The sequence below is a fragment of the Aulonocara stuartgranti genome (genome assembly GCF_965226115.1).
Source record: "Aulonocara stuartgranti genome assembly, chromosome: 7".
NCBI classification, from domain to species: Eukaryota; Metazoa; Chordata; class Actinopteri; order Cichliformes; family Cichlidae; genus Aulonocara; species Aulonocara stuartgranti.
In genome coordinates, this window is record NC_138945.1 from 65437458 (window position 1) to 65455575 (window position 18118).

General features: G+C 39.7%; 1 protein-coding gene across 2 annotated transcripts in view; it reads left to right on the forward strand.

Annotated features, from left to right (window-relative positions):
• btbd11b (BTB (POZ) domain containing 11b) overlaps positions 1–18118 on the forward strand; it is a 75891-nt gene that overhangs the window by 47585 nt on the left and 10188 nt on the right. For both annotated transcript variants that reach the window (XM_082539939.1, XM_082539938.1), the window contains exons 2-6: positions 908–1063; positions 9235–9439; positions 13168–13320; positions 13569–13734; positions 14456–14545. In XM_082539939.1, coding sequence (XP_082396065.1) covers positions 908–1063; positions 9235–9439; positions 13168–13320; positions 13569–13734; positions 14456–14545 — 770 coding nt within the window. The remainder of the gene's footprint in view (positions 1–907; positions 1064–9234; positions 9440–13167; positions 13321–13568; positions 13735–14455; positions 14546–18118) is intronic.

Genomic DNA, 18118 nt, shown 5'->3' on the forward strand with positions numbered 1-18118 from the left:
TCGGCCTTTTGCATGCATTTTTTCCTGCCTTGTGAAAGTAAAAAGAATCACTTCATAAGTAGCTGCCTGCTTCCTGCACAACAGAATAATGAGTGCCACATGTACATGTGCATTTAACTTGGAAGAATATTCTAATAGACATTAAAACCAAAGCTAATTTTCCATCAGTGATTAGAGGGCTAAGCAGAGAGTCGCAGCCTTTAGTCATTTCATAAGTTGACACCCTGCGAACATTGAGAAGGCTGCAGCACAAAGCTGCAGAGGAATCAGAAACTGTCAGCAGAGCGAAATGGAGAATCTGCCTCATCACTCACAGAACGAGGAAGAGCTGTGAATAATGAAACCACATTTTAAATATTACACGTTATTACCTTTGGGAGAAGTGTCTGACAGGTGTAGCTAGGAGGCAGAAATACTACATTGTATTGCTTCCATTGTTTTCACAATCAAACTCTCACTCTGGATATAAATAATTATGCGCGCAGTTTCTAATATCCTGAACCTTTGTGTTCTTTCCATTTATATGATAGGAGGAAAATGAGATATTAATGACATTTTAGAATGAATCTACCAGTTTTAATCCTTCAAGAATATGAGAAAACAACGCAGCATATTTATTGTATTTAGCAGGGACATTTCTCCAGAAACAAATAGTACTGGATATACAATTGCTAAAAAGCAGTTTTTGCACAGGGGGACTCCAAGCACAGATGACAAAGATAGAAGATACCACTGGGGAAAAAAATCAAACCTGGAAACATTAAAAATGCAGCCACAATAAAAACACAAAAACTGTGTCCGATACATAGTTTAAATGATCCCTTTTTAGAGCGTGCACGCCTGCCTGTGCTATAGCATGAGTCCCACATGTACATGTGATATTCATCTGTTTTTCTCTCGCTCTCAGGTGTGCTCAGCCTACCCGAGGGTCTAACTCTTCAAAGGGACCAGCAGCAGCAACGAGCTGGGAAGAGTGGAGAGGGAAACACCTACAGTCAGTCCGAACTGCGCTCCATTGAACAGTGCTTACTGGCCACGAGAGTGGGCAGCATCTCTGAACTGAGTGAGTCGTATATGTATGTGTGAGCGCATGCATGTGGAAAAGTGGAGGTGCAGAGGTGAGAAAACTATTATGTACCCCTCCCCTCCAGAGCCACTATGCATTTGAGCAAGGCATTTGGTTATTCGGCTCTTTCTTTGGAGCCGTTTGTGTCCCATAAAAATATTACAGGGCTTGTGATGCTTATTCAACATGCTTTTCTGTTTCTGTGCACAGAGCCATAGAAAGTTGTTTCCCAGCTTCGGTTTTGACAGTTGACTGAGATGTTTTTTAAAAATGAAAAAAAAAAAACCCTCAAGTAAAAAAGTTCAGTCTCCACCAACGCCTGTGGGATAAATTTGCAAGTGAGGTCTTATCATCCGACTTTCCCAACAGTGAACATTTTTCACAGCAGACATTTTGACTTGTTACAGCATAAACCTTACTGATGACTCTGTTCTACACAAATGTCCCAGTAAGCCATGCAAATGTGACCGTGAGACAGCATACCCAAAACTCTTACTGCTTGAATTCAGCTGTTATTATTAAAATTATGTTGGAGCGAAGCAGGACAGCTGCATTTCAATATCTTGTCAAAAGACTTTGCAGAACAGTACGGCTTTTATAGCATCACATTCGTGTTCACAAGTCACAACTGCAGCTGTGATATTTATAAGTCTGCACTTTATATGTTAGCACAGTTTTGGATACCTGCTTCATATAACACGACAAGACATTGCTTGAGATGAGTACTTTAGTTCTTTTTAGAGGCCTGAACTTTAAAAATACAGTGTGTGCATCAGTCTTTAATCACTGAGGTTTGAAAGCCTGCAGAAATCTTGCAGGCGATTTTCAAAACGATTCCAAAACACAAGGGGAGAAAAAGGAAATTCTCTTATCACTTACAGGTATTGTAGAAAAATCTCCATCCTTGAGGTGATGGACATGTCAAAATTCAAGTTTTATCTTTGTGATTCCTGCTGCTTTTACTTATGACATTTTATCTAGCAACAACTTAAGGATGGAGATTCCTTCCTACAGCAGAAGTTCCCACTTCAACCCCTAAGATCCCATGGTGATCCACCGCCCCTTTGCACACTGAGGAAAGTTGCTGTTAAAGTTTCAACTTTGACTCTCCCATAGTTTTGCTGACAATAAAAATGGTGCTGGGCTCTAATGGGTTAATCATGACATGATCAAATTTATGTCATAACATCAAAACTCAAATCTGTGTAGCCAACTTTAAAAAAAAAAATCAAAAGTCATGAAGGGAATTTAAAAGCAAACAAACAAAAAAATTGGCAGGCCCAAGACGTGATATTTATATTAGTAGACGTTTAACCATATTATCCTTCTTTGATTCAATTATCATGTGTAGATCCAACATGCCTTTGCTTCATACAAACAGTACTGTGCAAAAGGCTTAAGCTGGTCCTCATTTCTTTATATTTTGCTTACAAGGAGCCAGGCTTTACTGTAATTTTTTAAAGCAGTCTTGAGCAATAGTTCTCCAGGATCAAAGTTTTTTTTCTTTGGAGAAAATGAATTGTATCTTTAGGCACTTTTTACTTGCTGTCTGTTGCAAAAAAACCCCCCCTCAAACATCATATGCCAATGGTAACACAGGTTTAAAACAGTACTTTTGCACAAAGAGCTATTAGCCAAAACTATAAGCCAAACAGAAGTGTCAGGCCTAAAAACAGATGAACGGTATCTGAAAGGCATGCCATTGACAAAAAAATAAGAAATCCAGCAAAGACCTGACTCTGTACCTGCAGGATGCATCTGATCATTTCAGTTGATTCTTCTACTGTTCACTGAAGCCTCATCAGAAATGGTCTGAGTAGAAGGGTAGCTGCCAGGAAGCCATTCTTAAGGAAGGGAAACAGGGAGGAAAGGCTGAGGTATGCCAAACTGGACTGAAAATAGGTGGTAACAGGTCTAATTAAGTGATGAATCCAAATTTGCCATTTTTGGTTTAAAGCATTGTTGGTATGGAAGGTGTCAGGAGAGAGGTACAACAGTGAGTGTCTACAGCCATCTGTAAAACACGGTGTTTCTGTCATGGTTTAGGTTGCATTGCAACCAGTAAAGTTTTCAATCTTGTCTAAACTGATGCATTTAAAAAATACCATAAGATTTTGATCCACCATGCAATACTATACGGAAAGCATCTGATTGGCAGCAACCTTATTTCTCAGCATGGCAATGATCCCAGACATAGTACCAATGCATTAAAAACATGCCTGGATAGAAAAACACACTGTAACACTAGTGAAGCAGCGTGGGATCATCTTGAGAATGGAACAAAAAGTAGCCAACGTTCTATGAAGAGCTTTCAATGTCCTTTAAGAATCCTGGAGAAACATTCCTGAAGACTGCCTAAAGAAAAGACAAGAAAGCTTGCCTGAGAGAGTTCAGACTGTTAAGGAATAACAGTTTTCAAGTTGTTAGAATTGCACAAACTGCATTATATGTGTATTTCCATGTATGTTTGTACACTTTTCAATAATCACTGCGCCAACTTCCCTACTTGCACAAAGAAATGAAAGAAATTTACACACTACTGTATCTTACTCTTATTCTTTTTAGTGAAGGTGTTCAGCTCTGGAAAATCTTCACATTCCAGCTAGATGACATTATCATCTAATGTGATAATCTGATGTTTGATAGAGCAGGAATATTGTCCCGCTCTATCAGTAAATCACTATATTATAATCTGACCGCAAGTGTGCTTATTTAAATAAATGTGTGGGAGTTACACTGTCAATGGGAGCAATCCTAATGAACCACAGCCATTCATTAAAATAAATGATTTTAGCTTATAAGTTTGACAAGTCCTCCAAAAGTTAATTGAATGCATGTCCACTTACAATGTACTCATTATTTAAAGAATAATGGGCGTCATAATGCTGTCTGCGTACGCTTATACAACATGAAGTTATTTACATAAGCCTTAGTTGTCAGTTTTCTCTCATTGTAATAGGTTTTCAGCATTACATACTGGTTGTATTTGACATTTTTGTCTTTGCTCACAAAAATTGGACAATATGCTATAGAACTCAAACAAGGTCCAATATAAAGCTTTCATAACAGTTTCTACTTTGGGTTCTGTTTTAAGGGGAAACTTTACAACAAATGATAATGGCGCTTGAAGACATCTGCAAGCTGTGCTGCGAACCACTGAATACACAGCGGCACATATTCCCATTTGATTTGATCAGATATAATCACAGAATCGGGATGTTCCTTTTCAAGTGCTGAACAGTTGCGTCTTTAGTTGCAGCTCTGCAAGAAAGAAAGGACAGCAGTGTCAAGAAGAATAATGGTGCATACGCTGAAAAAAGCACAGATTGTGTCCTAATGTGCATGACAAAAAATTTAAAAATAAATCAATCCCCAAGCCAAATAATGTGGGAAGGGTCTGTTTCTGTTGCTATAGCATCAGCGTACTAAGAAAAGACTCAGAAAGTATTTTCTGTATATCCAGCGTAAATATTTATCATCACAATAAAAACTGAGACAGTTCTCTTCACTGCATGCTGTTCCGACTGCAGGGCAGCTTCAGTGATGAGCCACATCGCAGGGCCTCTGTCCGTGTTGTATTGATGAGGTCAAGCAAGGACTTGTACTGTTATGTTGACACTGCAAACACACTGTGAGACAACAGAGCCGCTCATGTCTAATAGGACAGCTTAGTCCAGTGGTAATGTTATCAGCTCTGGAGAGCAATTCTGTAAATAACTAGAGGATTTGCAGCCAGTCGCTCAGCTCAAGCTGAAACAAAATGAATAACTGTGAAAAGCAGCAGTGATTGCACTGTCAGGCTGTCACAAAGTCAATTTTTTTGAAAGAGACTAAGATATGAATGAAGGAGTAAAAGATTAAAAGGTTAGGGGGAAAGAACAGTAAGAGTTTCTGAAACCAGTTTCCTGGAATAAACCAACCTTGGCTCTTCCAGCACAGTAAAAATATGAATCCTGCAGTGTGAGTTTTTCACACTGGCATTTAGACTCAATTTAAGAGGTTTCTCGCTGATTTACCTCTTTGTTTTTCCTCATCTCTTCTAGCAAAAGGCCATATTAGCATATCTGAAATGATGGCTCCACAAATGCTGCAGTTATTAGGACTATGGGTGTGTCATGATCACTCAGTCATGCTGTCCTACTTCAGATATTTTCCACATATTGCTGTGTGTGTTGCTAAATCTGAACTAGTCTTTTCACAGAAGTGGCAATGGATGAAGGATACGTGTCCGTGGAAACTCTTTACTCTTTACACCACAAAGAGCAGACGTATGTTTTCTGTGCAAACTGCTTAAACATAAATTTGAAAGAATTAGTTTAATATACTGGGAAATATACAAGAGTTACGTGAGCCAAGCTTGTCCGTGGTATTTAAGCTAGATTAAGGTAACAGTGTGCTGTCGGTTGCTTCAAAGACTATTTTTTCTCTTTGAATTTTACTATATGAAACATTACACTTCCTTCCATAAATCAGTTTTAATAATAAACTGAATCAATCCTAAAGCCTCAAGGTTGTCAAATTCTCCCTAAGTGAGTTCCCCATTTTTTTAAGAAGTCAGCCTGAATCTCTCCATCTTTTCTGTCTTTTTGCTGAATGCCATTAATTTGGAAATAATGAGACTGACAGCCAGACCAATTAACAAACTGTTGGAGTTGTTTCCAGAATGCTAACTAATATGATGCTGTGTAGAAAAGAGTTATCCAATCAGTATTTGAGCAAATACTTTGCCTTATTAGACCACATAGTGCAAAATGCAAACATGTGAAATTTCTCCAGCACCAAGCTGTTTTATTTTAATTTATTTTGTAACTTGTGTAAAGGTCAAGCTGTCTTACAGTTTTCCAAAATTCATTAACTCAAGTAATTTCAATAGTATCCTTCAGTGGTGTTTAAAAATGACTATATATAAACCATACCATCAATTTTATATATACTAAACACAATTTAGAAACAGAGAAACAAGAGTGAAGCAGTCACAGATTACCTCTATTCTGTCTCTAGTTTTATATGTCACTAAAATAATAATGCCTGTATTATCCATTCATGTTTCAAAGCTAGCCTTAATTTCCTTTGTCGGTACTCAGTCCTTTATTATTAGTTAATGTCGCTGATTAAAAAAACATGCTTCAAATGTCATTATTCATTATTATTATTAGACTTTTGTCTCATCTCTTTCTGTATGTCTTTACTCTAAGTCGAGCGTGATTGTTTTTCTATTCTCCACCAAGAACTTACAGCAGGTTCTGCTAATCAGCCACTGATGTTTAAAGATCATTTTGTTCCTGTAGCTGTGAAAATGTCTTGATTTTCTCATTTATCTCCTCTGGGGTTGTGTTTTTTTGGGGGGGGTTTTTGCCACATTCCAAATAAAACAGCAAGTTAATTATTTTTTGTGGTTTTCTTTGCACAAAGTGTTAAAAGTGTTTTGCTCTGTGGTCAGCTCAACCCTTGGAATTATGTCTTTACGGCCTCGATGCTAAATGATATCAAATGAGGTTAATAAGTGTCTGTGTGATGGTTCAGCTCTTGTTCACCATTTCTCTCAAAGCTATTCTATATCTACAACTATGTATGTCAAACCTCTGCATATATATTTCCTTCTTTACTAAAAATTCTCAAGTCCTCTAACAGCAAGAAATGTTACTTTCGGATTTTGTCCAAACTAACCTGACTAGATTGAAAGATGGCAGAGTTCGGACTCACACAGATTACTGCAGGGACACTGTGTGCTGTGATGGCCCCTCAAAAGTAAAGCAGAGGTAGTTAAAGAGTAGAAGTTCCACTCACGACTACACTAACAGACAGTTTGTGCCCTCCATGCTATCCGCTATGGGTGGCAGAGAGTGCCTGAGAGTTCTGGATGTTGTGAAATGGACAAAACTAATAGCAAAAGAATAGCTTAGCATCTTGTTGAGGCAAGATGGCCACAGGCGGCTGTTATAATCACGACGTAGTGGCAAATAACTGAAGCACAGAACGTGTGATGATGGCAGCAGCTGCACAGCGAGAATTTCTACATTTAGTCTGTTCCTTCCCATTCCATGCAAGGCCACCTGGGTTGGCTGGAAGACTGTTTACTTAGCCTAGCAGGGCGAAGGACACTGTCTCAGCTGAACTCTGGACACGCACACACATAGGGTCACAGGGTAAGATGGCGCCGCCATTGCGTGCAATAGGTCGGCAGCCTTATGAAATTTCCCCTCATGGGACTAATAAAGGTATATCAATTCAGTTCAATTCAATACATTTATCTCGCTCACTGTTGAACATTACACTGCCTTCAGATTCCGCAGTAATGAGCAGGGTGCTTGTTATGTGGGTCCTGCATTGCTGTTTACTGACCTTAAGCCAGCTCTCATAAAACCCCATCTAATTTAAACCAGTGCCATTATACTCTGTAAACTGGTCGATTTGTGTGATTTTGCTATTCGAGGATGGTTATAAAGCTCTGAAAACATGGAGAGCATGACCCCACTGCTAAAAGGTAATTACTGAGAACCTGAGAAGCAGGATCTGCTGTGTGTGTCCTCCACCTCTCCTCTTCTTGTTGGTATAAAGAATTAATCACCAAGGATGAGGTATTGATTAAAAGCTTGGATCTTGTCATTAAAAGTCTATTGACATTTTAGCTTATTAAACTGTCGCACTTCTGAATGACCTTCCAAAGAGAAATCTTACCACTTTGTGCTGCACCTACACCTGCTACAGTGATCTCACGTGAAGCTGCACTACTGTTGGACTTTTTCAGCTTTGAAATAATCTACATTCTTAACCTCGTGAGCCTTCTCAGCCAGGAAAGGAAATGTCACAGAGCAGCATAAATAAGACATGAAAACTGCCTGCTGCTGACCACCTTGGCTCCCTTACTGAACTTCAAAGGGAACTGTTACCAGCTTATCTGTATTCCCATTGGTACAATTAAGAGAAAGAAGGAGTAACAGAGAGTAACTGGAACAGCAAAGCTTAAGCTAAAAGTCTACAAGAGGTGGTCATTCCTGGCATAATTTTCCCTGCTCATTGAATCACAACATGATTTCTCTATCAGTGCAGCGCCACTGTTCCCAAAGGACAGTTGATTGTTTTATTGCATGAATGCTCCTCCCTCATTCAGCCATCCTTTTCACACTTGCCTCTCACATTGTCAAGGCTAAATGGAGTCTTGGCAAGCGCCAAATAGCACAATTTTGATGCTAAACAAACCCTTTTGTGTATGAGAATGGCTGTTTGTTCCCTCTCTGTATCGAATAGTCACACATACAATATATTCCATTGGAAACAGGGAACCAAGTGTCATCATGCTCTATTGCTTTTGTGCCTTCAACATTATCAAACTGGCCAGGACAATATGTCACAGTGTGTCTTTCTTTCCTTCTTTTTTTTAAGAGCGACCCTGCTTCACAATTTCATCACATTTTCTCATCACGCGGTGGGTCTAGACAGGAAGGGAGAAGCGACGGTAACCTGACAGCATTCAGCAAAATGGGATTTGAGTCCAGCTGTAATAAAACAGGGTTGTTTTTCAAGTAAGCATTCAATAACTAACCAACCACAGTCACATGAAAGAATTGGGCTGTCTGTTAAAGAAACTTCTAGGCCAGCTCTTGATTTCTGATTAACTGAATTTGCTCTACAAAAAGGCCATCTGTCTGGTCCCCACGGCATAAAAAGCTGGCTTGAACATACTTTTCCAAGAACTATTTACTTTTTTTCTAAACCAGCTAGGAGAACGTTCAGATTTTTATTAGCAAAACCCTCTCGAGTTTGGAGTTTTGAAGCCCAACTGGATGACCTTAAAGTACTGACAAATTATGCAGGGGAAATAGCTTGGAGTAGCTATGTTTATCCATAAATATTCATTCTTCATCCATTGCAGTCCTGGGCATGCTTTTTCTCTCGCTCTCCTCCTGTGAGCTGCACAGAAAGAACTGGGATGAACCCTGTCTTTTTCCTGATTGTGGTGCATGGAAACTCTCGATTTCCCCTGACAGAGTGAGCTCCAAGGGGGCTGGGAGGAATAAAGATAATTCCCAGATGTCTTTTTAAAGGCCATGTGCTTAAAATATTTCGGTCTCATCTCTCTCATCTACTGAGTGAACCCGTGAATTCGTTTCTTACTGTCTGTGTTCCTTTTGTGTTTTCCTGTTTGTATTGTCTGTGTATGTGTGTAGGTGACTTGGTGTCACGGGCTATGCACCACCTACAGCCACTGTATATGAAGAACCACAGCAATGGGACACCAATGCACCAGAAAAGCGGCGTGATACTCTGGGCGCCGGAAGCTATCTACACGCTGTGCTACTTCATGCACTGCCCTCAGATGGAGTGGGAAAACCCCAACGTTGAACCCTCCAAGGTTACCTTACAAACCGAGAGGTTAGAAGCAAACACGCAAAATAAAGGAAATGCACGTCCACATTTCTCATCAGCAACACTCAGCAGTAAAAGAAAAAAGTCAGAGTAACAGAGCGTCACTGCATCTGGTGGCTCACGGAGCCAGTGAACCACAACAGTTAGTCTGCTTTTCTTATTCGCACTTGTTTTCCTATATTTTTTAAAAAGAAAAGAAACGTCTAAACATGTCTTTAAAGCGTCAAAACACACAAAGCCTTTACCTACGGGAAGGTTTACAAGCTGTTTACTAGATTTGTACCTCAAGAATTAGCAGACAGCATAGATTTTATAGAACAAGAGGGTTATAACTGAACTGATTTCACCTTTTGGTTTGTGGGCTACCATTTTAAAGTCATATTGTTTGTATGATAACTGGCAAGAAAAGAAACCAGCACCACACAGATGGTTGAGAGCTCCTGCCAGACTACAGAGCACCAGAAATGCTGAGTTCCCCCACCTGTCACCCAAAGCATCACAATATTGGTAAATTATAGGAAATTCCTCCACTTCATTGAGTCATGAAAGGGAAACTTTCTTCTGCTTTTGTTCATTTCTGTCCGTGGCTGTTTAAGGGACTGCAGTTTTTTACACTTGACATTAGATTTATTTTTGAGCCCTGCGATCGACGCTTTATCAAGATGAAAACTGAGTGAATGTTTATCTTACCTTCATCAGAAGGACATATACAAAATTCTCCTCGATACCTGTAAAGGTTGTCAGCTTAATTTGAAAATCTATGTGCTATAACAAACTATGGAACTGAGATTCAGTTTCAGTCATCCTGCATCAAGACCTGAAAAGCAAGTCAGGTGAGCAGCACAATGTTAAGCCTTTATTTGTCTACCAAAAAATAAAGCACTACATTATGGAGGTAAAACAGGAAACAGGAAAGCACATAAATATTGCAATTTATTAGTTTAGTAGTAATAATAAAGGCACACCACAAGTCACTGGGACAAAAAGTGGAAACTGCCTTTGGTTAGACACAATCAAAGCTTCTGCATGTCTCTTCCTCCTCCTCCTCACCTTATAACACAGTCCAGTGGTGATGCTGCTTCTGCAGAGATCATTCTGCTGCAACTGTACACCTCTGCTGACTGTTTTTTTTCTTTATTATTGTATTTCTGGCTCTCTGTGCTAAGCCGTGAAATGGCAGACCAGATGTTTTCCTCTGGAAGGAAAGTACAGTGAATTGTCAACGTCTTGGCTACTTGAGCGAGCCCTCTGGGTGACCTGAGTCGTGGAAGGAAGGGGCAGTTGGAGCAGCCGTGAACAGACTTGCATTGAGAATTACCACCACTGCCCTATTGGGAATTTATATTCAGGAAGCTGTGGGACTCTGACGGTGACACATGTGGCATGAAAATTAGGCAGTGTTTCCATAGTGTTTGGATACATGTTCCCACAGTGTTCACTTTCTTTGCCACTTCTACTCATGAAACATTTATTCGCTGTATGTTCAGTATTTCCTCTGCTTTGGTAGAAACCTCTGTGGAATACAGAGCTGACAGTTGAGCCTGAGCAGTCCAGACTTTCATCACCTGTCGTGGAGCAATTTATCAGTTAATGTGTGTCCCAGATATCCAACTTATGTCTGCTTTAGCTCCACCGTTTGTAACCAACATCATATTTAGCGCATGTTATTATATATTTTTTTAGGTCATTTTAAATCCAATTCTGGACCCAACATTAAGGAAATCCCTCTGATTTCAACTGTTTCCTTGCAGAATGTCTGCACTTTTAAAGAGCACTGCATGGAAACAGGGCGACCTTGAACTGCTTGTGAACCAAAGTTTCCATTGGGCTTGAGAAGGAATGCATTGGCATTATACGTTTCCTGACTCTTGATTAGGTGTTGTGCAGAGCTTTAATGAAGTCTGCAGAAGTAATAATGTCACGTGGCTGTAGGTCAGGCTCCTTTGAAGTGAGTAAAACACAAACACAAGGGTTTGCATTTCTTAGCATATCAAACTAATATTGAGTGACCCTCCTGTCAGCTTAAAGTAGCAGAGATGAGAGAGTTGTGCAATCAGCGTGTGTCAAGGGCAGCCCAGCCATTAAGACATCCTTTGTAAAGCGACATACTGATTAATAAATCCGCAAAGAGCACACAAACACAAACACATAACCAGCTTCTGGATTTGGCAACAGTCAAATAATCTGTCTGAGTTTTTTTAAAGAAACTAAACAAATTGCTACTACTGTCGTCCAAATGCTGTTATAAAATTAAAATGATACATGGTTTAAAAAGTAAATATCAGTTTGTTTAAAAACATTTTTGTTTGCATTCCAATAGCGTGTGTCAGACTTTTGTCCTATTATATTACATAATAAGGTCTTGAAAAGTCATTGTTCTTCTGTAGTTATAAAGCACATGGGTGTGTCATTATGTTTTGCATTACCAACTCACTTAAGATTGCTTTTGTATCAGTCAGTCACAAAGGTGAACACACATATTGTATATGTATTTCCATTCATATGGATTCCATATGGCTGTTGTAAACACTGATGCAGGATGAGTGGAGGAGAGAAGGCCAGAGGTAGAGGTTTTGAATTCTTCTATTTTACATAATTAAAACCAGAACACGGCTTCAGGGATTAACGATGGGCATCTCTTGTTATTACTGACATTTTATACGCTGAGCAATCAGGCTGTTATAGATGAAAATGATTGCCACATGTATTGATAATAAAAAAAAGTTACAGGCTTTGGGTGATGGTGGAATAATAATACGACCTCGCCTGAGGTTTTCTCTGTGCTGTTTACTGATTACATGCAAAGAGGACAACTTTAATAAAGGTGAGCTCAATATAAACTGAAGCATTTGTGGTCCTGGCGCTGGGTTTTGATTCTCTTTTCTCAGCTGTGGTCAACATGGAGCATGAAGGAGCTAGACTCATTTGAAATGAATCTAATTACATAAGCCCAGATGATATGTAGTAAACATAGCTTGTTTGAGAGCCCATGGGGGGTTTGCCTGGTTGGTAATGCAACCTAGATTGTTTGCTCTGTGCAAATACAGCTTTAAACGCCTGTGTGCTCTCTCAGTCTTCTCTGTCAAAGAACAGGATGTATGATGTATAATGGTTGTTACCTGCTGCCGTCTGAACGCCGCAGTACTGTACATTTCCAAGGAAGCAAACACACGATCAGTTTACCTTAACTGATAATGATCTTTTATAATTACTGAAATACGTTACACGGAGCATTATAGGAAAACATGAGGAGGAACTGCAGTACTTGATCTTGTGAAGTGAAAATGATGACACATGTAATTCCTGGCAGCATTATGACATCACGATTCTTTTAAAGGCATATAAGTCTTATAATGCATCATCCCCAATTTGCAGTGCATTGTGTTGGTTTATATGGTGCATTGTGGCATATGGGTTTATGTTCTATTAAACAATAAGCAACAGCGGGGCAGTATTTTATGGTATTATGACAGACTTTAGATCATTAAACAAGAGCAGAGCAGATTAAAATGATCATTTTCTTTCAGTTATATGGTCTACAACCTCTCTACATCTAAACACCTCTTTTATGTTCTGATTTAGGGTCTTCAAAGTGAGTTAATCTTTTTCTCAATAATTAACAGTGGCAACAAAATAACATGCAAATTCCGTTTTAGTGAAATGCCTGCGCACACCAAGTGCGACTTCACTGTGTTTATGGTGGCAACTACGTGTGCTTCTACCTCCCTCTATAGGCCATTTCTGATCTTGCCGCCTCTGATGGAGTGGGTGCGTGTAGCTGTGGTTCACACCGAGCACAGACGCAGCTTCACTGTGGACAGCGATGATGTGCGGCAGGCTGCCAGGCTGCTGCTGCCTGGAGTGGACTGTGAGCCCCGCCAGCTTCGGTAGGCCCGGGAGTGAGTGGGCTTGCGCTTGAGCTGCAGAACATGTGTGCAGGCAACTTCTTTATCTGAACCCACAAAAAGCATACACGCATACATGTCAATTATGCATGCAGGGAAAGATGTGCGTGTTTCACGTCCTCCCTGTAGTGTCAAGAAATAAAGCCTGCAAGGTGTTTAGGGAAAACACTGCACGTAGCAAACAGTAATACTTGTCAGCTTGCACTCACTTTGTGTGCTATGCTTTTCAGAACGGATGACTGCTTCTGTGCCTCAAGGAAACTGGATGCTGCCTCTTCTGAGGCAAAGTTCCTGCAGGATTTGGGCTTCCGCATGCTCAGCTGTGGACGCACAGACCTGGTAAAGCAGGCTGTCAACCTGCTAGGGCCGGATGGTATCAACAGCATGAGTGAGCAGGTTAGAAACACAGTCAGCATATTTAATAATGCATATACCGGCACATTTGTTCTCATGAACACATGAACACACACACACAGCCTGTGGAAGTGTTTATTTTGTTTGTTTTGTAAACTGAGGTTCCTCCGCTTCTGAGCACAGTGCTGACTCTTGAGCTAAAAGGCAGTTATGCATATTAAATCTTATTTTGACATATATTTTCCTGCATTAGAGCTCTGCACTATATCATGACTTCCACCTCAAGTACAATAAATCATCAGGGGAATACTGCAAGTGTAGCTCCTGATTTTCCTTGGGAAAATCAACATTCAGTTCAGGGCTGAGCTTAGCAGAAGCTTTCACATACAGAGCGCTGTACTGCATGTGTCCGTCAGACAGCCTCAGGTAGTGTCCCAGATGGCCCAGAGGAGATCTTAATTCATGTGGTATCCTTTAAAATGTTCATCAGAAGCAGAATATCGCTGCCATCGAACTCTACCCTGAATTTGAGCTGTCGAGAAGACAAGCAGACCAAGCATTAAGCCTTGTTCTGTAGCTAAAAACAAATGGTATAACTCAAGTTCACATTACTCAGTGGGGGGATAAGAAATTCCCTGAGAAAAGTGCTTGAAAATGGTGTCCTGAAGCGAATTTTTAGGATTTGGTTATGCCATTGAGTGTTTCAAGAAAATGAAAGATTAAATCGCAGCTGCTTTCGTTCTCTGTGCATCTACTTGTGTAGGGTATGACCCCGCTGATGTACGCTTGTGTCCGTGGAGACGAAGCCATGGTGCAGATGCTGCTGGATGCAGGAGCAGATATTAACAGCGAGGTCAGTGGTTAAAAAGAAAGAAAGAAAACGTTTATGTCTGCTGTTCTGCTTTTGGCATTGAGCAGAAGTCAGCAGAACTGAACCAGGCTGCTTTGATTAGAGAAATATCGTTTACCTTTTTTGTATTATAAGATTGAGCTGCTGAGTATAACTGAAGTCTCTTTGTCAGACATTAGCACTCTTTATGCCCATTTTATATGTAGACAATTTAAATTAATAGTACTGAAATAACGGTACACATTAATGTAACAAATGTATTTGTATTCTTATTTTTCCTTTAAATTGGAGAAAACCAAACATGTCATCCGTCATTTCCTCTCGTTTTCTCCCATGTGTCGTGCAGCTAAATGTACAAGAGGTGAAGATCATGAGGCACTCACTGCTGTGCTCTTATACGCTGAAATCTATTTGCATTTCAGCAGTTAGAGTGTGAAACGTGACACAGAGGTTTCCTGCTGACTCATTCTTTTCTATGTCCGGGAAAAAATAGAGATCAGCTGACTTAAAGCAAGCAGGATTCCTCACAGAGTCTGCAGAGAATCGTGACGGCATCCTTTGACTCTGCGCAGACATGAGCGAGGTCATTCGGTTGAGGTCTCATGATCCTGATCTCCGTTAGTCACTTCAGCAACAACATGTCCCATCAGCTATTGTGTCAGAGTTGATTTGCAGCCCACTGCATTCATGACAGCTGGCCAAAGCACAAAGCACTGTCAACGACTAAAACCTAAAGACCCACTTTAATATTCATTTCAGGCATGTGTATTTCCATTTTTAGAAATGTATTATGTATGAATTTTGTTTCAAAATGTATCGTGTACTTTCATTGCATGAATCGGGTACCAATGATAAATAGGAAATGACATCAGAAAAAAAAAGACCCTGCGGACTAATACTACAGGTTCCAGTAGTGGGAAAAGTTTAAGTGAACTAATAATTTTCCGATCCAAAATGATCCATAATTACTTACTAATTATGGAATATTGAATAAGCCAAAATAGCAAATGGGAACTTTGGGATGATCTCCCCAAACTCAGAGGATGGTGTTCTCGAGGGACATGTAGAAGATAAGGGTTATGTCCCCAAAGTGCTGACAGGTGGACTCATGTAAGGATGAAGGACCTGTCATACTTAAGGGGAATTTCCATAATGCTTGCCTATATAGTCTACATTGACTTCAGTGTTGGTTCAAGTGCTATTACCTTGTGCTCTTGACACTTATTATGTAAGATTGCTCCAACAGAGAATCTCTTCTCAGTCTGACATAGACTGTAGCTCTTGCAGAGGAAAACCTTGGCCAGCTTACACAATATACAGTAACTACAATAAGTAATAAAAAATACTATTATTGTTTCATTGCACTTCACATGCCCCCCTCATGTGTATTTCGCCTGTATACTCTTCTGTATTCAGCTGGTACCTGATTCATACAACAACATGACACTATTAAGTACCAATTCATAAAATCTAATGGACATCCCAGCCTCGTTTTCTCCCAGAGCAGTCTAAGTAAAAACATGTCCCTTTGTGCTTTGTTCATGCTCCTGTGTCTCGTGTATGTCACATTTTTAGTTTTTAACCCTTGTATGGTGTTCGGGTCTGTGAGACCCGTGTTCAGTTTTTTTCAAAAGAAAAATTAAACAATTAATTATTTTTTCACGTGTAAATGTGTTGTGTCTTTCCACTCACTCCACTTGATTATAACTGATTTATTTATAACATTTTATATAAAAGAAAAACGAGAAGCACATTAATTCATAAATGTGATCTAACAAAGGTAAAGGGAAAAAATTAACCATGTTTGCTGTTCATATGTCTTGTAATTGGGATGAAGTAAACATCTGTTGAGTAATTTAACATAAAATTGTTTGATAGTGTTAATTTGGAAAGCCAAAACTCTAGCGGGTCCACCAGACCCATGAACACTGGCTGAGTAACAAAAATACGAACACCACACAAGGGTTAAATCTGGCCAACGAGCTGAGCCTGGGAGAGGTCAATTCAGAGCGCTGTCAGAAAAAGCCAAAGCAGAGGGTGAAAAGTGAGGGTGGAACCATTAGGACAAGGCCTAACTAGACAGATCAATTCATCGTGTTCATTAGGAGGCAAACACAGTGGCGGGATGTCCTCTGCAGCCCCATGATTCCTGGTTAATTACTCTAGTTTCTCCTGTAGAGCTTGCTCTCTCCCCTTCCCCGAGGTCATTCGGTTGAGGTCTCATGATCCTGATCTCCGTTAGTCACTTCAGCAACAACATGTCCCATCAGCTATTGTGTCAGAGTTGATTTGCAGCCCACTGCATTCATGACAGCTGGCCAAAGCACAAAGCACTGTCAACGACTAAAACCTAAAGACCCACTTTAATATTCATTTCAGGCATGTGTATTTCCATTTTTAGAAATGTATTATGTATGAATTTTGTTTCAAAATGTATCGTGTACTTTCATTGCATGAATCGGGTACCAATGATAAATAGGAAATGACATCAGAAAAAAAAAGACCCTGCGGACTAATACTACAGGTTCCAGTAGTGGGAAAAGTTTAAGTGAACTAATAATTTTCCGATCCAAAATGATCCATAATTACTTACTAATTATGGAATATTGAATAAGCCAAAATAGCAAATGGGAACTTTGGGATGATCTCCCCAAACTCAGAGGATGGTGTTCTCGAGGGACATGTAGAAGATAAGGGTTATGTCCCCAAAGTGCTGACAGGTGGACTCATGTAAGGATGAAGGACCTGTCATACTTAAGGGGAATTTCCATAATGCTTGCCTATATAGTCTACATTGACTTCAGTGTTGGTTCAAGTGCTATTACCTTGTGCTCTTGACACTTATTATGTAAGATTGCTCCAACAGAGAATCTCTTCTCAGTCTGACATAGACTGTAGCTCTTGCAGAGGAAAACCTTGGCCAGCTTACACAATATACAGTAACTACAATAAGTAATAAAAAATACTATTATTGTTTCATTGCACTTCACATGCCCCCCTCATGTGTATTTCGCCTGTATACTCTTCTGTATTCAGCTGGTACCTGATTCATACAACAACATGACACTATTAAGTACCAATTCATAAAATCTAATGGACATCCCAGCCTCGTTTTCTCCCAGAGCAGTCTAAGTAAAAACATGTCCCTTTGTGCTTTGTTCATGCTCCTGTGTCTCGTGTATGTCACATTTTTAGTTTTTAACCCTTGTATGGTGTTCGGGTCTGTGAGACCCGTGTTCAGTTTTTTTCAAAAGAAAAATTAAACAATTAATTATTTTTTCACGTGTAAATGTGTTGTGTCTTTCCACTCACTCCACTTGATTATAACTGATTTATTTATAACATTTTATATAAAAGAAAAACGAGAAGCACATTAATTCATAAATGTGATCTAACAAAGGTAAAGGGAAAAAATTAACCATGTTTGCTGTTCATATGTCTTGTAATTGGGATGAAGTAAACATCTGTTGAGTAATTTAACATAAAATTGTTTGATAGTGTTAATTTGGAAAGCCAAAACTCTAGCGGGTCCACCAGACCCATGAACACTGGCTGAGTAACAAAAATACGAACACC